The sequence below is a fragment of the Hippopotamus amphibius genome, chromosome 4 (assembly GCF_030028045.1).
Source record: "Hippopotamus amphibius kiboko isolate mHipAmp2 chromosome 4, mHipAmp2.hap2, whole genome shotgun sequence".
Lineage (NCBI taxonomy): Eukaryota > Metazoa > Chordata > Mammalia > Artiodactyla > Hippopotamidae > Hippopotamus > Hippopotamus amphibius.
Window position 1 is genome coordinate 177,711,332 of NC_080189.1, and position 22,174 is coordinate 177,733,505.

The window sequence follows — 22,174 nt, forward strand, 5'->3', positions numbered from 1 at the left end:
CCCATGAGGCCCTGGCCTACCTCTCCAGCCTCACTGCCCACTTCCTCCTGCCTTATTTTGTTGCTCTGGCATGTTCATCTCATTGTAGTTTTTTGTCCACACCACCTTCCTACCCCAGGGCCTTTGCACATACTGTCCCCTCTGCCTGGTACAATTTCCCTCTGCTCCCCACCCCAACTGCTTCCCCCTCTTTTTTCCCCAGATAGAATTTATTTCTGTAGTGAAGAATGAAAATATGGCTGTGAAAGTAGGAAATCATGTGGAAAAATATTTAAGAGGTGCAACAGTCCTTTTTAAAGTTAATTAAAAGAAAGATGAATAAAGCAATAAGACATTAAGCTTCATTTCTATTTGAAACACTAACCAAGGTTTTATATATTATTAACTACATGAGGAAAAACACACCCATATGCAGTTTTAATTAATAGCTATGGTTCAAAAACAGACAGGCTCCCAGAGTTCAGAGCTTTTCCCAATTGTCAGGTTCCTAGGGCCTGAGCCCCCAGACTGGATCAGACCCTCCTGTGACAAACTCTTAAAGCACCTCATGACTGCCTCTCATCATGTTCACTAGAGCTCATGACTGTAAGTTTATGTGTGTTGTCACTCGATTCATGGCTGTTTTTTCACTGGATATTAACTCCATGAAGGCAGGGGCCAGGTCTGTTTGTATCAGCAACTAGCCCAGGGATTGCTGCTTCATAAGTCATTATTTCATGCAGGATTGCTTGTAACCCAGAGGCTGGTGGAAGGGAAATTCAGACCCAGGAGCCATCACAATTCGTGGAGGCGAGTACTTTATTGAAGGGCTGCTTGGTAGAGAAAATTCCATAAAGACGTCATAATGGATTGGGCATCGAAGGATGAGTAGGAGCTCGTTAGGCAGGAGGTGGGCATGCCCAGCAGAGGGAATAGCACCTTTCAACAAATGAGGGGGCGCTGAGGCTCAGAGGCTATTTATTATTTATTTATTTATTTATTTATTTATTTATTTATTTTTGGCTGCACTGGGTCTTCATTGCTGCTCGCGGGCCTCCTCTAGTTGTGGTGAGCGGGAGCTACTCTTCGCTGCGGTGCTCAGGTTTCTCATTGCAGTGGTTTCTCTTGTTGTGGCGCACAGGCTCTAGAGCGCAGGCTCAGTAGTTGTGGTGCTCGGGATCAGTTGCTCCGTGGCATGTGGGATCTTCCCGGACCAGGGATTGAGCCTGTGTCCCCTGCATTGGCAGGCGGACTCTTAACCACTGCACCACCAGGGAAGCCCCAGGTTCAGAGGCTTTACATGACGTGCCCAAGTCACCCAGCTACTTAGTGGCTTACCCTCCTGTCCCGTGTCCCCAGTGGCATATGTTGTGCACCTGAGCTGATCCCTGAGGGTTTTGATGTTCACCTGGTATCCTCCCACCCCCAGCCCCCAGGCTGGTGCTGAGGAAATGGTAATGGTCTGCAAAGTGCTCCACGAGGGTCTTTTTATCCCCGCTTCTGTGTCCCAGGTACAAGATCTCAACGTTCTCTCCCCCCGCCCCAAAGAGAGGCTGCTTACTCTGGTGCTTCTTGAACTTGGCACGTAGCAACCTGAACCAGCCCTATCCCTCCCCAGGCTGCCTTCCCTACCAGCTTGTGTGGGGGTTGGGCCTCCGGGGCCCTGGGAGTGCTCAGGACGGAGAGGAGGAGGTGCTTATTGAATACACAATACACACACACACACTCCAACCAGGACAAGGCAGTTCTCTTATCTCGGACTAAAGCTGAGGAATGACTAGCCCAGCTGCAAGGTCTATGTGGAAGCCCTCCCTTCCTGCCCCCAGACCAGGTGGCACAGTTGTCTGCTGCCTGAGGCTAAGCACGAGGACATAGGGAAGTCACTTTACCTCTCTGAGCGTCAGTTTCCACACCTGTCATATGAATGTCCATTCTAGCTGCCTGTGGGGTAGCTGTGACCAGAACACAAAAGGCACAGGGAGCTGTGAACTGCTAGGGGATGGCAACTGGTGCCAACTCAGACTTCTTCGTGCCAAGCCAGTGAGGATCCCCTCCTCCCCAAACACCTTCAGTATGGGCTTTGGGAATTCACAGCAGGAGACAAAGGAATCAGGTGCTTAAAGAAACCTCACCCTCCCTACTCTTGGCCCAGTGAACGTTGGTGCCCCCTCGTGGTCATAGGCAGACCCTGCAAGGCCATGCTTTCCAGGGCAGGTGCACAGACTCCATTCACTCTTCAGCTGAGCTTGCTGACAGGCTCAAACCCCAGGCTCTTCACTTTATGCCTGAAATAGTGGCTCTGGGGTCAGACAAACCTGGCATTGAGTCCTGGCTGCTGCTACTCTAGGATGCATCCATCTAACGCATGGACCAGCCCCACTCCTGTTTTGCCATCCTTCTGGACGCTGGGCTGAGCCCAGAGCTCCCATGTGGACTCTGTCGGGGAGATATCTGTGTAGCTCACATTGCAAACACCCAAAGTCAAGGGCTCACAAAGAGGAACTGACTTCTAAAGCAGTACGCTAGTTTCCTCGGAGCCCTAGAGGAGATCATTTTCTATTTCTATAGGGAAAGAGAGGCGCAGAGAGGGTATGGCTTTCCCAAACACACGTTGTTTCTAAGAGCTGAACCCAGGTCTCTCTCACTCCGAACCCCAGGTACTCTTCTTAGCTCAGCTTCCCCATATCATCCACCAACAGTCAGCAGACCTTGGGGGCGTTGTTTATTAAATCACAAAACCTCTCCACCCGCTTGGAGGGAGGGGAAAAGACCACGTCCAGTGGGTGGGGGTGGGGCATCTAATCCTGACATTGGAATGGGCAGAGAAGCGGCTAAGGGAGAAAAATGGTGCCCAGAAGCCAGTGGTGCTGCCTGTTTGGACAGTGGTTTGGGGAGCTTGTGATAATGTGAGGTTAGATGAAAAGTCCTGTGGTCACAGTCCCAGGGAGACAAAGCGTATTCAACCCCAGGACATAGCTGGGGTCTGTAGCAATTTGGATTTCCCCCTTATCTCTTAGAAGGATTAACGATCTTTCCAAGGAAGAGCAGGTTGTTCATTTCATTCTCCCTAATCATCAGCAGAAAGCGTTTGTTCATCTTGACCTCGAGCGGTGTCTCCATGGGCAGTGTCTGTGCTCCGGAGCCCGCAGCCGCTTCTGTGCCCTTCTCATCCATCTTCAGGATAGCCTTGTGCACTGCCTGCAGGAAACAGGAGTGAGATCAGTGCTTGTGAAGCCACTCAGGGGCCCTAGATGGGCGAAGGCCAGCAAGAGGTCCAGAGAGGGAAAGACCTCTGCCAGAGTCACCCAGTGCAGCAGTAACTTGGCTGGTGCCAGCTGCCCCAGGCCTCCTGGCTTTTCTGCTGTCATCACTGAAGGATACTCAACAAGCAGATGCAGCCTGAAGGAAAAAATGATGTAGGGGGAACATCAGCTACAGGGATGGAGACAGAGTGGGTCTGCTATGTTTCTTATGACTTTACAGGGAAGCGTCAATGGTAATAATGGCAGAAGGGCTATGCTGAACTTTGATGGAAGGGAGGTGGTGGCATCCCTGGCCCAAAGCCTCCAGTCCCCTCCACACTCCTTTCATCCTCCTGGTGGAATGTTAAGAGGGAGTCTGATTCCAGGGTAGCTGCTGGAGATGACTCAGACCCCAGATCCACCCAAAAGGCATCAACCTCTGTGACTAAGTAATCAACACTGGGAAATTGATGGGCTTCTGTGAAATATTGATACATTTCATTCCATTCTACAAAGCGCTAACAATTTTACTGGCAAGCCAATAGCTGATGTTTACATAGAGAATCGCAGCTATCAACACACCTGACTGCAGGAAAGAAACGGGCCACTGAACTCAATAAAGGCCTATAGGAAAGGGGCAGGTGGCATCGAATCTTTGTGCAAAGCCTGTGACAGGAAAACTTTTAAAAGCCATAAAATTCTATGAACCGTCTTTCCTCCTGTTGCAACCTGGAAAATAAAGTTGAGTGAGCGCCTGCTGTCAGCGCATCTTGACAACTCAGATCCCTCCCACTTTGGCTTGAACTTAGCCCAGCCAATCCCCACCCCCTAGGACTCCAGCCTTAGGCCATGCTGCTTTCCCGACTGGAAGATCTTCCCCACACCTGTCTCTGCTTGCTGAAATCTTCCCCGGTCTCAATGCCCTTTGAACCTAAAAGTAGGGTTGCCAGATAAAATACAGGATGTCCAGTTAAATTTGAATTTCAAATAAATGATGAAATTTTTAGCATAAGTATATCCTATGCAATATTTAGGCTATATTTATACTCGAAAGAAATTCATTCATCGCTTATCTGACACTTGAATTTCGCTCATGTCCTGTATTCTGTCTGCTAAATCTGGACACCCTGCGCGGAGTGGTCCTCTCTGACTGCCGCCAATAGGCAGGTGCTCAGCCTTGCTGGAGACCACGGGGTGCTTTGCTTGCTTATGTCTACGTTACATAGAAGATGTTCACAACTTACTCCTCACAAACCAGGGTCGGTTCTAGGCCTGATGAACATTCCACGCCTCCATCCATTGTTTGTAGCATTGAATCAACTTCCAAAGTAGGACCAGGAGATGGATGGCTCCGATTTTAAAGACTAGGAATGTGAGGCTTGGGAGGTTACGTGATTTGCCCAGGAACACAAGGCTGGTTAGGGGCAGAGTGGGATTCGAGCCCAGCCCGACTGGTGGGTGAATTCTTGGTTCGTACAGCTGCTGTGACAGTGGCTCTGACCTGGGGCTGTATGAAGGCTCCCTGTGCTGGAGGGGGCCGTGTCCAGGCCAGGCAAGCTTACCTCACCCACTTTCAGGCTTTGATGAGGGGAGATCCTGGTGAGGTCGCCGCGTTCCTCGAAGATTTTGGTGATACCCAGGTAGGAGAGAGTCTTCTTCAGGTCGTGGCTACCGGTGATGAACATCCTGGGCACAAACACAGCTGCGACCCTAGGGAGTAGAAAGTACAGAGGTGAGCAGCAGGGCCCTGCTGTTTTTCCAGGCAGGCTTCAGGATAGATGACACTGAGGCATTTGTCCTCCCAGCCCGTGAGGTCTCAGAACTTCTCTCCACCCACAGAGTGACGAGAGGCTCCTTAAGCCTGGGACGGGATTTTAAAACATCCATGCTTTCCGAACTGTGTTCCTACTTCCTATCAAAACTGCCTGCACCCTCATCCACAGACATGTGCTCGAGGCCCCATGTCTCAGGACCCCTTTGGCGCAGCCATTGAGGGTCTCCCCACTGTACCCTCAGCCGCGTCCACGCCCTGAGCCAATCCTGACCCCAGCAATCTGGTGCTAGAGGCGGCAGGGCCCTGAGATCAGAAGCCAGGCAGAACTGGGCTCCAATCCCCTCTGCCTGCCATGAGCTTTGTGACTTGGAGCAAATGATCTCCTCTCTAAGCCACTGGTATGAAAATGGTGGTGATGATCATAGCATCCATGGGACCAGAAGAGGGCTAAAGCGAGTGCGTGGAAGGTGCTCAGTGGAGTCAGTGATCTGCAAGTGTTCTCCCCTTGGTCTTCAAGGAGCAGTTTCACATCCTCCGTGGTTGGGACCTGGGTTAGCCTCCCTGCCCGGGGCCTGGGGTCAGAGGTCCTGAGGCACCTGTGGATGCTGGATTCCTGTCCACTTGTTCATGGACCCCATTTCTTCTTGCCTCTCCAAGGACCTAATTCCTGACTACATTTCCTTTTTCTCCAGCACCATCCATAAATGGCATCTAGTGGCTCACACTGGGGGCAGACCGCAGGCTCTAGCAACCCTCATCCTCAAAGCAAAAGCAAAGGACTTCTCTGGTGGTGCAGTGGCTAAAAATCCGCCTGCCAATACAGGGGACATGGGTTCGATCCGTGGTCCAGGGAGATTCCACAGGCAGCGGAGCAACTAAGCCTGTGCCCCACAACTATTGAGCCTGAGCTCTAGAGGCCGTGAGCCACAACTGTTGAGCCCATGTGCCACAACTACTGAAGCCCAGGTGCCTAGAGCCTGTGCTCTGCAGCAAGAAAAGCCACAGCAATGAGGAGCCCGTAAACCACAATGAAGAGTAGCCCCCGCTCGCTGCAACTAGAGAAAGTCCGTGTGCAGCAACGAAGACCCAACACAGTCAATAAATAAATACATAAATAAATAAGTAAATAAATTTATTAAAAAAACAAACGACAAAAGCAAAAACATCTCCCTTGGCCCCTAGCCATATGTCCAGCTTGCAGCCCGTGTCTTTTCTTTCTTTCAGAGCAGAAGTTGCCTCTATCTCTGTCTCCATGTCCTCCTATTATTGCCTCAGCCCATTTCTCCGGAGTTGCTGCTGACCTTGGCTTGCTAGAGCCAGTAGCCAAATCTCACAAAGCAGCGCTAGACATCATCTCCTTTTCCCTTTTGAAGCGTTCCCACCTAAGTCCATGCCTCTGCTATCCCTCCTTCGCCGGCCACTCCTTTGTCCTTTGCTGGCTCCACATCCTCGCCCATCTCTCATCCCCATAGTGTTCCGAGCCTCCCTGGTCCTCTTCTCTTTAATTTCTTTTCTCCCTCCTGAGGCATCTCATTCTGTGTCATGGATTTAAACACCAACAGTAAGCCCAATAACTCTCAAACGTATTTTTCCACTCATCTGTTCATTCAACAAATATATTAAGTGCCTACTGTATACCAGGCTCGGTTGTACAAGCTTAGATACATCTAGAAGAGGCAAAAATCCATGCTTTTGAACTTATGCCCTGCTAGGAAAGACAGACAATAAAACCACACAAAAAACATGTAACATAAGCATAGATATATGAACTGGTAGTCTCAGTAAGTGCTGTGGAAAAAAAAATACAGATTGACTTAGGGGGAGCAGGAATGTGGGAGTAAAGGGAAGATTTGAGCAAGCTCTCAAGGGGGCAAAGGAGTTTGGCAAGTTATTTTTTTTCTTTCTCTTTTTGGGTGGTTATTTTTTTTCTGCGTGAAATGGGGAGCCATAGTAGGGTTTTGAACAGAAGAGTGACATGGTCTTGATGTGGGTTTAAAAGGATCATTTTGTCTGCTCTGTCAAGCATGTACTCTTGGTGGTAGGTGTGGGGACAGGAATTGATGACGGGAGACCCTTTGGAAGCTAGAGAATGCAGTAGTCAGATGCTGGGAGCTGTAGAGATGGTGAGCAGAGGCCAGAGTCCAGACATATTTTGAAGTAGGGCTATTGGGATTCCCTGGTGGTCTAAACAAGGGGCTGAAGAGGAGAAAGTGATCAAGGAGGACTCCAGGGCTTTTAACTTGAGCATCTAAAAGGATGGAGTTGCCACTGAATAAGATCAGAAGCTTGAGGAGTTTCCGTGGGGGGAGATCGGGATGTTCATTCTGGACGTGTTGAGACTAAGATCTCAGCAGGCACTGGGGGAGATCCTGGGTAAGCAGATGGATATGGGAGAGAGGACTGAGGCTAGGGAGAGAATGATGGACATAGAGATGGTGTTGAAAGCTCTGAAGCTGATGCACACACTCAGCGGTGAGTATCGATGAAAGAGGGGCCTATAGAGCGAGCCCCATGGCACTCAACCCTGAGACCTGGAGGAGAAGGGGGTAGTGAGGGAGACTGAGCAGGAGAGAGGTGAGAGGAGCCACGAGATTGTGGCGTCCCGGAAGCCGAGTGAAGAACACCTCTTAAGAAGGTGGGGTAGCCAGCTGGGTCAAATGCCACTGACAGATAGAGAAGGAAAGTCTGAAACTGACACTGGATTCAGCCACATAGATGCCCTTGCTAACCTTGGTGATGGAGGTCTCTGTGGAGAGATGAGTGCAAAAGAGATGACTGGAATGGGTCTAAGAGAAGATGGGAGGGGAGGAGCTGGGGAAGGTAAGCAGAGGCAACTGTTTCAAGGTATTTCCCTGCAAATGGGAAGCAAAGAAACGGAGCAATAATGGGGGAAGTGAGGTCAAGTGAAGAATGTGTTTTGATGGGAGAAATGAGAGCATCTTCCTATCTGATGGAAACAAGTCAGTGGAGAGCAAAGACATTTACTGATCTAGGAGAAAAGGGAGTTTCTAGGGTGATATTTTTGAGTAGTGAGAGGAGATAGGATCCTGGGTTAATGGGGAGGTTGACTTTAGTTCATGCCAAAGTGGGAAGGCAGATGCCGGAAGGCGGATAGACATCCCAGTAAATATGTACATGTGTGATGGGGTGCTCAGGCGGGAGTGAACCCTTGAAATTTTTACCAGGAAAATAGATATTTCAAAGTCATCAGCAGTTTGGTGCCTCCTTTGGTGGAGCTTTCTATTCGCCTTTAAAGCTGAGCCTTTCCTCTGGGGAACCCACCATGGCAGGTCTCTGTGAAAAATCAAAGCAGACGTCTTTCTTCTGAGCAGACAGAAGAGTCCAGGCTCAAGTCACCCACAGCCTAAATTCCCAAGTGTCTTGCACAGACAGGTTATTGGGGTATGTCTTTTAGGTGTGTGTCTGTTGACTTGGTCACTTCTCCTGGGGAAAGTGTGAGTTTTCTCTTCAGCCTCTCGTAGAACACACACACGAGTCCATCCCCCTGCCCTCCCCCAGAGAGGACCAATGCAGGGGTCTGGACTTGACCACTTGTCCTTAAGACCAAATGAGCTCAGAGAGTAGGAATGTTGGCCTATCATTCTGATGAAACAATTTCCCCCTTGGGAAACATGGGCGAGACCACTGCCCTGCATGGTGATATGGAGTTTCCCATGAGGGGGTGGGCATTACTGGTCTCAGTCATCCTGGGGCCAGAAGTGACTGGGGAGGCAGGACCTCAGCTGGGGTTAGAAGAACACCTCTCCATGGTACTTCTGGCAGGAAGGCCTGGCTTCAAGGCACGGAGATGCTTGGAGCAATCCTAGCATGGTGTGGGGAGGCAGACCAGCAGCTAGCTGGAAGGATGCTCTGAAAGGGACCCTGAGAGCAGCCTGCACTTGGACTTCATGAGAGGCCACCTCCATGCCCTATAAGTATCCCAGGGCCCAGACTTGCTGACCTGCAGGAGATCTCAAAGGGCTTATCCAACACTTGTGTGGAGGAGCAAAGGAAGGAGGGTGGACCCCTATCCTGAAACCAGAGAAATGGTAGCAGTCCCCCAGGAACATCTGTGTGTGGTTAGTGGTGGCCTTGTTATGGTCTCAGCTCCAGGGGCTGCAGAGGGGCTTGCTGAGGGGAACATGAAGCCCCAAATGGTGGCTCCAGAGCTTCAGCCTGTGGGAAATTATCTGAAATGACTGGGAGATGGAGATAGAGCTCTAAGGATGCAAGTCCCAGTGACACAGCTGCCAGGTCTCAAGCCACTATGATTTCCATACTAAAGGACATGGGATCTGCTGGTGTCCACGTTTCACGAGGCTTGGACTTCTGGGTGAAATGGGGTGGGGGACCTGCAGTGCTTCCACATTCTTTTCCCCTTACATATCCCTCAACCCCCTAGGGAGGTCCCCAGGGCATCTCTGTGAGCAATCCCTGCATTAAGGGAGCCAGCGCCTTCACCTTCACCCGATGAGCTGACATCCTAGGATTCTCACCTGAGGGTAGGAGGACCAGATTTGCAAGACTCCTGTCATTCAACAAGGCTGATGTTCAACAGATCTGAGAACCTTGCAACTCTGCCTCTTCAACCCGTTAGAAAGGGAGAGAGAAAGGACCTCACTGTCTTGGTGTGTCCTCTGGGGGGGGCAGGGGTAACACTGTGCTCAGGCATGTTTAATTCTCTCAAGGGTCTTGTGAAGTTGGCATAGTTATGGCCTAGTCACAGATGAGAAAACTGGTCTCAGCCAAGGTTGGAACCCAGACTCTTCTTTCTGTCTCAGTGGCCAGACTCTGACAACCTGAGACCCCTGTTTTGCAGCAGGGAGAATCAGGGGGTGTTGCGTAGAATGCAAGGTGTAGCAACCCTCTTGGGATCAGCCTGCCATTTAGTCTGATGCTTTTCCCTCCCCTCCCCCATCCCCACCAAATAGTGACTTTATCTTAAGCATTTAGAACTAGAATTTCTCTCCCATGGGTTTGCAGCTAAATCTACCAGGCTGTGTCAAAAATTATCCTCACTCCAGTTATATTAAAACTTCTGTTGGCCACACTGTCTTATCAGCATTTTCCATTCAAGGCTACTGTCTCCCCAGTTACTGCTGTCAAGGTGTGAATGTATTACATTAGTTCATTTGTAACTGCGATGTGAGCAAAAATGGATGTCCCACTCGTGATTTGCATGGAAGAAGAGCAGCGTGCAGTGATTCCTGAGAATGTACCAGGTGCCATTATTTATCGAAGACTGTGCGCAGTATGTTTTGTCATGAAGAAGTGTGTATGAATGGGTAGAGAGATTCAAGGAAGTTTGCACAAGTGTTAGCCATCAAGAAGGAGCTCAACACCCGTCCATATCCACGGGTGATGACAACATTGCGTGATCACGTGAAATGATTCTGTCGAATAGACAAGTGACAGTTTTCTGGGATTCTCAAGGGCCAGTATTGGAACATTATCAGGAAAAATGTTTAACAATCAACAGTGCTCATTACAGTGAGATGCTTATTGAAGAGCTAAAGCCTAAACTTCGGATTAAAAGCAGAGGACTGCTATCCAAGGACGTTGTGATCTTGCATGACAATGCATGCCCGCACACTTCTGCCCACACTGTTGACACTCTGCAAAAAACTTCGTTTTGAGGTGTTAAAGCATCCTCCCTATAGTCCTGATCTTGCTCCATCAGACTTTCACCTGTTTGGTCCCCTGAAAGCAACCCTATGAGGACAAAGATTCACTTCTGATGAAGAAGTGAAGAAAGCTGTGCATTCATGGCTTGCAGCTCACCCTAAAACATTTTTTTTATGAAGGAATATGAAAGTTTGTTGACAGATGGAAAAGGGTATTGAAAAACAAGGAGATTATGTTGAAAAATGATGTATTTGTCTTTTCTAAAAGTCAATTAAAATAAATTCTACAGCCAGAGTGCGGATACTTTTTGACTCACCCTCGTACACATCTGAGATGCATTCTGCAATTCCTCCAAGGGTGTGTTCCCATGTGAAGGAAACTGCATTGGTTCAGTTACACCCATAGATAGTCCATCTCAGTCCTAGTATCACCTCTACCTCTCTTAGAACTCTCCTCATCTACTGACAGCATGTTGGGCATGGCAGAGGTTTTCAATAAACACCTTTTGGATGGAGAATGATGATGGGGTCAAAGTGGAAGAGATGCTAAAGGACCAAGGAGGAGGACATCCTGACATCATTCCTACCAAGGGGAGGCTGCCCTTTCCACCTCATAGACCCACTGAAATGGAGCAGGACCCTGTGGTCCTTGCCCCCTATGTCCTCTGCCTGCCTTTCTCCTGTGGAAAAACTTTAGGCAAAGAATAAGTTTATCAGAGAAGTGGGAAAAGGCAGAAACAAAGAAAACAGTCAAATGAAACCAAATAATAATAGTTTAGTCATTAAGCAAAGTCACGGACTTTTAGTTCCTCCTCAAGGGCTACAGATAATATTCTGAACCATATCTGTTGAGCTGTCGCATAGATAACTGAAAGCCCCACCAGGTGGAAGAGGTTAACTACATGATGACCAAAATGTAGCCCTGACAAAAGTTGTCACAATTCCAAGAACTTGCCTCAAAGAAGTGGGAACAAACCAACCCTGGAGCTAAAGGCTAACTGTACTTAAACAATAAAGATGACGCTGATCAGACCACCACATGACCAATTTCAAGATGACTGTCAGAGCTGAATGTGCCGTTTCTCCATCGCAGCTCCCTCCCTCCATCTATAAAAGCTCTTGCCCACTGACTGTCAGTTGTGGGGTGAGGAGTTGGCCTTTGGACAGGAGTCTGCTGCCCCCCCACCCTGCCCCGTTGCTGGCATCCAAAAGAAAGCAAACTTTCCTTTCCATCAGCTTGCCTCTTTTGGGCTTTTGAATGGCGAGCAGCTGGATCCTCACTTTTGGTGATACCACCATGACTCCTAGCTGCCACAGACCCTGTTCTAGCCCAGCAAATTTCAAGGCACCTTGCAGGTCTACACTGACATCAGGCCCCCAGGCCTTAACTCTAACTCTAGCTCTCACCTTTTCCTGAGAAAAGCTATCAGTGCCTGGGAGGGATTCTGGAGACTTACCTTAAATTCGTTCTAACTTTATGTTTTAAAAGAAAAGTATTTACTTACTTTAGTTCTTCAACTATTATTCATATAACTTACTTGGGACACACTTCACTGGCTTTATTATGACACCGCAGTTGAAAACATTGTATGTGCAATGTACAACTCATAGCTCCCTTTGACACCCCAAGTGTTTGTCCGCACAGTTTCCCTCTGCATGGGATTCTGTCGCTCCTCTCCCCTCCATATGTACCGCTATTCAGCCTTGAAGATGTAACATCAATGCCACCTACTTCGTGAAGCTCTCTCTGACCACCACCCCCCGCCAGTTTTTGCTTCATCCTCTGCACTCTAATAATGTTTAAGCATCTGTATTTCTCTGACTCCTTTTCTAGTCTACTTCCTACTGAAATATAAGTTCATCATGGAGCCCAGAAAAGGGCTTATCCACAGGGTAAGAGCTCAATAAATCTGGGATAGAAGAAGCAAAGACAGCAGAAGGAGAGAGAGGAAGAAAGAAGACACTGCATATGTCAGGCACCCCCTTTACCTTTTTATGAGTAGTTTCTTCCATCTGGCAAAAGTGTTCATCCCCAAGGCTTGCTCCACATCCTTCATTTTGCCCTCATCAGGAAGAATGAAGACCGCTGTGATGTTGCCCCGGTAGGGTATTTCCAGGACAGTACAGGAAAGCTGGTCATCATGACCAACTTCATACATGCCCATGTGGAACATCATGGGCACCTTCACTGCCTTGTTTCTGTCCAGAATGAAGTCTTCCTCTTTAGTTGCCTTTGGATCAAACTCATATTGCCACCTGGCTTAAGATGAAAGAAGAACAAAGTGACATGAGTGTCCTGAGGGAGAAGAGCTTACTGGATCCAGTTAACCCCTGGGTCTCTGTTCATATGGACTTAAGGAAGAGATTTGGATACTCTGGGATCTCAGAGTAGGTCCACAGGAATCCTTGACCTCATGCCATGCACTGTAGACTTCTGGTGAAGTGGACTTGGTCCCAATTATCAGTTCCCAATGAAACCAAGACTAGGGCTGTTGACTGAGAGGGGAGCTTTAGACTGTCCTAGGCCCAGGTGCTCCTGAGGCTAAGAAAGCCTGTAGATTCTGTTACAGAAGTAGGAACTGGATTACACTTAGTGGGGGTTATATGGGTCTGATGTGAGTAAAAATTCTCATCTATTTTAAGTCAGCCCAGGATGAGCCACTCTCATGTGAGACTAAGAAAACTAAATTAACAGGCTGCCCTTGGGAGTGTGCTGAAGAGGAGCGAACCCCTAAAATTGGGTGTTTTGACTCCTACTTTTTGACCCTGAGGACCCTTTGATGGCATAAACTTAGACCTGGGTCTTTCCACACTGCTGCTCTCAGAGCCCCCAACCTGAGGCCCTTAGGGCCAAGTCCCCGAGTTCAAATTCCTGGCTTTATTGTTCTCGAAGGATGACCTTGGACAAGTGTCTCAACCTCCCTGGGCTTCTGCGTCCTTACCTGCCAAATGGGGATGTTGATGGGAAGCTCCTAGGGCTGCTGTGAGGCTAGGAAAGGCAGCACAGCTCAGCGACTGTGTGTCATGAGTGCTGAGCGGAGGTCGGTCATCATCAGCACCATGGTCATTGTTGCTCTGGTTGGAATCGAGGGGGTGTAGGGACTCTGGGGAATTCCCGATTCTCCATTCTTACCTGCTCCGGGTGGACTGAGATTTCAGTCTACCATTACCACTCCTTTTTTTTTTTTTTTTTTTTCTCTAGCCATCAATCTCCTTGTGGATTTTGGGACTGCTGAACTTCTGTATCCAGGACCATATTGCTGACAGCCCAGCAGTGATCTTGCTTGGTCTGAGGGATGTTGGCCTCTCATTCTCACCTACGTTGGCCAATGTGTGTGTGTGTGTGTGTGTGTGTGTGTGTGTGTGGTGTGAGTGGTTGTGTATGGCGGTGGTGGATGAAGTTTGGATTTGGGAATATTTTTCCATCTTATTTTTCAGAACCTCAGCCTCAGACTGGGGAATCTATAACATGAGGTAAGAAGCCCAAGGCACCTACCAATGTGATCATAATCACCATCACCAACACCATGGCCATCTGGGGCGTCTACTTGGGGTGATGGAAAGCACAGCCCCCGGGTCAAGAGGAGTGGATTCTAGTCCTCACTTTCGTTGGCTGGCTTTGTAACTCTGAGTATGTCAGTTAACCTCTCTCCGAATTTTACTTTTCTGATCTAAGAAACGGGGAAGAGAATGTCACTCCAACCTCTATAACCAGTGTTGTGTTAGGATAATCAGTAATAATTAAAATGTACTTGTGGAGAATAGACTTCAAAAAATTCATTTCTCATTCATTTTCACTTTGAATTCCAATAACCAACCTATGAGCTATGTATCGAGGTACTCCATTTTCAGATAGGAGAAGTAGGATTCAAAGAGACTAATTACCTGTGACTTCAGGGTCACAGAGCAAGCAAGTGGACAGCCCATGTATTTAATTCAAGCCTACTGGTCATCCTATCCTTTTCATGCCAACATGCCCTAAGCCTTACCTCTAAAGAAAACATAATTGATAAGAAGCATCACAGTGCCAGGGTCTATCATCTTGATTAGGTTGCTGATTCTCCCCTGAGTTTTCTGGCTGACATAGTCATTGACCTGCTTCCGAGCATTTTCTGAGGTCTGGAAATTGGTGGGAACAGTGTCTGCCTTGTACAGTTTTTTGACATCTGTCAGAAACTTCTTCTGTGGCTTTAGCTTCTGGTCAATAAACAAGGCATTCCCGACTCTCAGCTTTTGGTCCTGGTTCCACCGGTTCAGCCTGTGGATAAGGTAATGGAAGCCTTCATGAAGGTCTTTCTCGGGTATATTCCTGAAGTTGAAGCCTTCCTTGATCTCGGCCAGGGTGGAGTCCTGGGCACCCAGAGACAGCATGGCGAAGGCCATAGAGATGCTCCAGGGGGAGAACAAGATGTTACTGTCAGGGCTGTTGAAGGACAGCTGCTTGAACAGCTTGAGGCCAAAGTCTGTATTTCGCTCTGCAAGCTCCTGAGCTGTCCTCCTTCCCTTCCTTGCTTGACCCTGACTCACAACTTCATTATTCTCTGGAGAGAAGCTAGGCTTCAGAAGACCTTCCACGGTAAGAAGGCCAGCCAGAAGCAGACCCAGGCCCAGCACAGGGTTCATTTTCCTTGGAGATTGTCCTGTTGAGTAGTAGACCCGAGGTTAACAGAAAAGGGAACAAAAGAACCCCATTACCCCTGTATTATCCACAAGGAAGACCAATGAAAGAAGAGATACAGTGACCAACATGTGCTGTGCATAGCAGTTTGTGAGTGCTTTGACATCCATTACAGCATTTAGCCTTTGCAATCACCTCGGGGACGAGAAATGACTGCATAAATGGGAAGTCTGAGTGTAGAGGATAGCTCTTTTTTTCCCCACCCCTGTCTTATAGTAACAGGACCTCCGTTCCTTTAAGGAACTGCTTCCTCCTCTCTATTGGATCACAATAAGAATACCCCATGGAGGGGGCATCTGACCCAGACTAAGCCATCATAACACTCCATTCCCCTGCCACACTGATTAGTTAAGAAATGAGAGGGTGACAAAAGTCAGATCAATTAGTGTCTTTCTTTGAGAAAGCAAAGTCCTCTTAACTCTGGGGTGACTGGCTTGATGGTAAAGCCTTGGACCTGAATGTGGACATGACATCCACACATAGAAGGAAAGACATGAGAGAGAGATGGAAAGAGAGAAATAGGAAGACATATTTGATGACATCTTTGGAGTTCCTGGATTGAGCTTTACTTGAAGCCCACCCACTTCTGTTTTTCAAAGTTGTAAGAGCCAGCAAATATCCCTTTTACAGCTGGCTGGCTTGAGTTGGATTATTTTTCCTTACAACCAGAGAAAAAATCCTTTATCTAAGACCACATGGTAAGTGCTAGATACCCACCCCAAGATAAGCCAGGTCTCTAGCAAACTTCCTTCCCTAGACTTTTCCAGGGAAGAAAAGGGGGAAGTGTCTTGGAGAGAAAAAGCCAAATCTGCCTGGCTCTAGGACTGCTGTTTCTTTCACCACCTCTCAGCTTTGACATCTCCCCATAAGGCTGTAAGCTTTTGGGGGACAAAAATTTCATTTTCTGTTTTCCTTTAATCTTTAGCCATTATGCTGCAGAGAGCTGCCAAAAGTGTGGTATTCCAAAAAGCTTGTTCATTTCTAAAGTTGGACATGTTGATGATTTTTTAGACCAACTTATATCAAATAAAGGCAGATTTCTTTGCTTTGTCCTCTGTTATCACTTCCTATGCTTGTTCCTGTAATTTACATCTTTACATACTGGTAATCTACAGGAAATATTGAGCTGCTCAACAGTAAAGGCTATTCTTGGTGGTTTTAGATTGGGTTCCTGAGAAGCAGAGCCTGAGACAAGGGTTCAGGTATATATTGTATAATGAGGGAATGATCTTAGGATGAGCCCCTCAGGAAGCAAGGGAAGCAGGGCTGGAATGGGAAGGATCCCAGCAAGGATGTGGTCTCAGATAACATCTAGTCTTGACTGGATCCACAGTAGGAGGGACCTGGAGCATGGACCCCCTGGTGGCATTGACCTTCTGAGGCAAGAGGACTGGCTTTTCAGAGGGAATCAGTCAGTGGCTGTGGTCTGGCCTTCAGGATGTAGGGCTTAGGGCATCACTTTCTGGGTCAATTAGCTCCTATTAGCCAAGGTAAGTTTTCTGGAGAGGAGAGGGCAGCTGTGAGCCAGTAGCAGCCGACTCACAGCATCACCAGCCCCAGGGACCTGGGCCCAGCTGAGCTGGGTCCACTGCAGTTAAATCCCTAGTGCCCAGCACCAAGTAGGCTCTTTCCGACTGACTGAAGGAGAGCATCAATAAACAGGAGCACAAGGCCCGCACCTAGGGGCTCCCCAAATCCCCACGTTCTTTGTGCCCCCAAACCCTCTATGCCAGGTCCTGTGAATACGGCCATCATCACAGCAGACATGAGTCTTCAGGGAGCTTGTGGCCCACTGCTGGAAAATTCTAGTAGATCCTACCATTGTTCCCCATGATCCCTTTCTGTCTTCCTAAGGAAACTTCACTTTTTTTTTTCAGATGTCTACCCTTCCCTCAGGCAGCTCACATGCCTCAGGGACAAGGACCCCATTTCCAGCTCTAAGGGTAGCTCTGAATGGGGCAGGGTAACCTCCACTCCCCTGCTAGTGACTAGTCCCCGAGCCAGGCCTAATCCAATCGGTGCACTGCGAGTTTCGGCCCTGAGAGTTGTTCAGGGAGGGACACGGGACTTAAGTGATCCAATGAGGGTGTATTCAGGGCTGTTTGTTGGAATTTTGGGGTGGTGCCCTCGCTCTGCCTCTGGATGCCGTGACCAGGGAGATGTAGACACCAGGGACTACTATAGCTCTTTGTCCCACGAGGGGAGTGACTCTAGGACAGAGTGACTCAAAGGAGTCAAAGGAATGACTCAGAGCCAGAACACAAAGAGGGTGCATACAAGGGCTTTGCCTAGAAACTGGAGCTGGGGCCCCAGGGTAAGTTCACCTGGAGCCTGTCCTACCCCTAGACTTCCAGTGATGCTAGTGTGAGTTATGTAGTCAGCTACTTCCAAGGTGAAAGCATCCTAACAAATACGAATTTTTTTCTTTTTTCTTCTTAAATCCTGGGACTACCAGGCGGACAGGAGTCCTGGCTCTGATCTTGCACTCAAAGCTGTGTGACACTGCAGAAGGGCCTTCCCCTCTCTGAGTCTAGGTGATCTCTAAATACCTTTCACTCCTAATGACTCACTGTTTAGTTAAAAATTAAAAACAGCCAGTGTTGAACCAGGGCTCTAGCGGGTGTCTGAAAACAGATTATAGAAATGAAGATCAGTAAAATCCCTGAGGTTTTTTCAGATAAAGGAAAGAAAACAGAAAGTGTAAAGGATTCAATCTCTCAGGTTAGTGGGTTGGGCTATACAAAGTCTGCCTGTGTTAGAAATAGAAGCTTCTCGTATTTAGAGTAGCCGGCTGCCTTTGTGTTCATTATTTCCCAATGTCTGGGAGTGAAGTCAAGACACGGCTGTCAAGGAGCTGAGAGAACATTCTAGCAGCAGGGTGACCAGCCAGCTGAGGTGCAAAGCAGTTTAAGCAGCTTGCCCCAGGAACTGAGTGTGGGTCAGTGCAGGACAGGGACAGAACTAGGAGCAGGGAAGCGAAACTGCTGGAAACCCCATCCCAGAAGCATTTTCTGGCACAGACGGCTCACATACATAGTTCTACAGCGATGCCCGGTCCGTGATCCCTGAAGTGTTTTCCTGCTTCACCAAGTTTCAGGAATAAGAACTGATTATGGAAATAGAAGACTGGATATTGCTCTTCTCTGGCTGCTGTGTTTGTTCTGTGGCTCCCAATAAGCCTCTTTACCCTCCAGAGCCTCAGGGTCTTCATCTATTAAATGGGGAGGGGGGGATACCCTGACCTTCTCCCCACTAGATGCTGCTAATCAGCTCGCCGTCCCCACACCTTAGGACACAGCTCACACCCTGCCAGGCCTCAGCTTCCCCCCACCTCTATGCACCTGTGTTGCAGTGGTCCCCACGGGTCTCCTGCTCAGGCCCACTCAGTGCTGACAGCCTGGACTTCCTCTCCTCCAAACACCCCATGCTAGTGCCATTTCTGGTCCCTTCCACCTGTCATCACAGGCACTAAACTGACCCAAACTTGGGAGATGGGTGTCATTCCCAGATACCCGAGTAGGCTAATTTTTAATCCTATCAATTAAAATACCCACAGGACTGGTTATTTCCCAATAAATTGATAGATTGCCCAAGTTGAGCAATTCTTTGTTCATTTTTATTTGGGAGTGTGTGCATTTGGTAGTCACTTGAAATAAAGTAAATAAAATATAGAAGGAAAAGAACAGGATAGAAACTGAACTCTGTGGGCTACACATGCAGCAGATAACGCTGTAATCATAATTTCAACTCTTTTCTAGCTATCCTGGTTCCACATTCACAAGTAATTTGGGAAAATAATTTTCTTCTCTTATGAGTAGATGAAGTAGCATGGCACTGATTCAGAAATCATTTATCCTAAAGACAGATCCAAACCAGGTATATTCCAGGTTTTATAAACCATTTTTGCCTACCCCCCACCCCCAACGCTGTCCTGCCAAGCCCAGTAGTTGGAATCCCCTTATCACAGTGATTAAGGGGTGGGGGCAGCAAGATATGATACCACTTTTGAAGGTAATAATATGTGTGATTTTACACAGTACTTTCATAATTATTATCACCAGTAGTTTGAGGAAAAAACACCAACAAATGGAGCACATACAGGGTACAGAAGAACTGCTCCATGTATGGCTGTTTGGAACCATTGGCTTCAGAGCAAAAAGACCTCCCCACACCCTCCCCAGGTCATCTGTGGCCTGAGTGTCCACTATCCTATCTCTCTTCTCTGTGATGAAACTGAGTGGCAGGGAAAAGTTTAGGTGGTGTCCATCCTTAAGCCAAGGAGACTAAAAAGTTTAGGATGTTTGGGACCAGGTCTCACCCCTAGTCACTTGAGCCCTAATGAGCCAATGTCCACCAGCCAGAGGGCCCCTGCTCAGTGAGGGGGTCTCTGCCTGCACAGTCTGGACACAGGCGTTCTGCCCCACCCCGAGGAACCCCAGGACTCTGAGACCCCAGCCTTCCACTAATCCTTTCTGCAATTCTCCATAGATTGCACAGTACCTGGATAAACTCAGAAGGGAGCTGAATCACCCTTCCTAAAGATGGGCCTTGGTATCCCAAAAGATCAGCACAAAAGCCCCACACTTGAGGAGACATCCCAGGCATGCCTTGTGGTCCAACCTGCTTTAAGGGATTGATATTTTTATAAGAGCTCCCTCTAGACATATTAGATGTTATTATTTTTCAAAGCAAGTTTAGAACTAAGTGGTGGTGAGACACATGCTCTTTCCCCCGATGGAAGTGAGAGAAGACCAACCCATGAAAGAATTCTAGTGACTGTGGCAGTAGATTTTATCCTCCTTCCTGGGAAACAAAGAGGATGGAACACAGGTCTATTATCTCACCTCCGCATTTGCCCTGGAGATTTCTGCCTTCATTCTTTTAAGAACTGTTTTGATCCTTCACTCTGTGCCAGGCACTGGGACAATGCCTAAGGAATGGTCCATGCCAGTGCTGCTGACTGGCCCACAGTCTCCTTTGAAACCCAAGCATGGAGCTTTCTCTCTTGAGAGGCGATGCCCACAGCCAGCCCTGCAGATTTCTGCAAATCCTCAAGCACTTTCCAGCTCTTTGTCTGGCCTGTTCCCTCTGCCTCCAGTGACTTCAGTCTAGGATGAGGGACTATGTGGGTTGCAAAGGTTGAGTGACCATTGACTTCAGGCCACTTGTGCTATAAAGGGAAAACGGAGGCCCAGGGTGGACAAGGGAGAAATCTGAGGTCGAAACATGCATTTTGATGGATCAGAATGGGAATCCAATCCATTAAGGCAACTATGCAAAAACATATGAAATGGGCTGCTTGGCCTCACATTCTCCATGAAACAGTAAATTGATGGATACAGCTTCTGTCTTTGGGGAGAGATAAAGATACACAGACAGCTCATAGACAAGACTGACCATGCCCAGAACTATAGGGCAGGGCCAGACCCGATTTGGAGGGGCCTCCTTCTCTCCCTAGACAACCCCCATCCCCACACCCACCAAGGTTTTTCCTCTGGAAAAGCAGAAAAGATAGACATTCATGAAATTGACCAGGGCCTCACCGCAGAGCTGCCCAGTGCACTCTTCAAAAGAGGGGTTTCCAAGATCTGGAACTCCTCCAGAATTTTCTTCTAGACACCTATCCTGGGACTTTACTGTACTTTCCTGTAATCTGAAACAAACTTTGTGTGGAATAAATGAGAAGCCCTTGACCCTTTCAAAGGAAGGACTTGACCCTTACAAAGGGAAGATATCATACTCACAGTACATTCAGAAGAAATCTACGGAGCCAGCCAAATGGATCTGCTTTTCTTGCTTTATTATTTATACTTCCATGGCCTCTTGGAAAATTAGATCGTAGGCCAATAAAATTAGCTGGGCTGATTGGGCAGGTGATGGAGGCTCAGGCAGCAGTGGCCACGCCACTTCCGCAGGGGCTTCTCCTCATCCCTGGAGGCAGCTGCATGATATTTAGACCACACCCACTGGGGTGCAGCTTCCCTCATGAAGTCCATTCATATCTTTTGCAACTACTCTATTTCCCAATCACGCTGGCTCTGGAACCTGGAGCATTCTACAGGTAGATCAGCTTGTAGTTCTGATGTTAAATATTCGACCCAAATATCACCACTGTCATCAGTGGGAAGAGGTTGATACCTGGGTTTTCTGGGGTCATTCTCTTTATTCCCCATTTCTTTCTTTTGCTGATTTTTTTCAGGTACTTTATAGTTGTCAATTCTATCTGCTTAGTTCACATGGAGTCCTTTGAGGGAAGAGAATTCAGAGAGAGATGAACAGACAATTAAATGCATAGTTTCTGTTATGGGGTAACAGGAATCAAAAATTCACATCAAAGTCTGTGATCATTCAAAAAAATTACAGATTGTTTTCTGATTGCATATTTGTCGCACTGGCGTAATTAGACTAGGGTTGGTTTTCTCCCTGTTGGCTTTTCTGTATTTTCCAAGTTGTCCTTTAGGAACAGGCATTACTTTAGAATTCATTTTTAAAAGATTCAAAATAAGATGGAATTCTTGTCTTCAGATTTATCAGAGGGTGGTGATGATGTCTGAGAACATTTCAGACCCACTGATCCCCGAATGGAAGAGCAATGAGTCCAATGGACCTATTTGCAATTCTGCTTTCACTAATGAACGCTAATAAGGAAAAAAATCATTCAGATCTTTCCTTCCTCATTTGGAGCTGCTTCATAATAGATATTGCATGACCATAGCACCAAGAGTTGCAGACAATGTTTTTCTTCTTTTGGGATGCTACTTGTAGCAAACGTGACTTTCATCTCCAACAATGTATGGAGCAGATAACCCAGTGATGCATTCTAGAAAAGAGGTGACACTGGCTCTTTCCTGGGCTTGGTTCAGCCCTGGATGCACTC

General features: G+C 47.8%; 1 protein-coding gene across 2 annotated transcripts; it reads right to left on the reverse strand.

Annotated features, from left to right (window-relative positions):
* Window positions 1-2,686: 2,686 nt before the first annotated feature.
* On the reverse strand, window positions 2,687-21,234 carry SERPINA12 (serpin family A member 12). 2 transcript variants are annotated; one of them, XM_057731850.1, is made up of 5 exons: window positions 21,042-21,234; window positions 14,609-15,259; window positions 12,609-12,879; window positions 4,784-4,931; window positions 2,687-3,177 (listed from the first exon to the last, which is right to left on the reverse strand). In XM_057731850.1, the coding sequence occupies exons 2-5, from the start codon at window positions 15,240-15,242 to the stop codon at window positions 2,986-2,988; spliced, it is 1,245 nt and encodes a 414-aa protein (XP_057587833.1). In that variant the 5' UTR covers window positions 15,243-15,259; window positions 21,042-21,234; the 3' UTR covers window positions 2,687-2,985. The 2 variants fall into 2 exon arrangements, with proteins under 2 accessions (XP_057587833.1, XP_057587834.1); XM_057731851.1 differs by lacking the exon at window positions 21,042-21,234 and adding an exon at window positions 20,841-20,950.
* Between the last annotated feature and the right edge of the window lie 940 nt (window positions 21,235-22,174).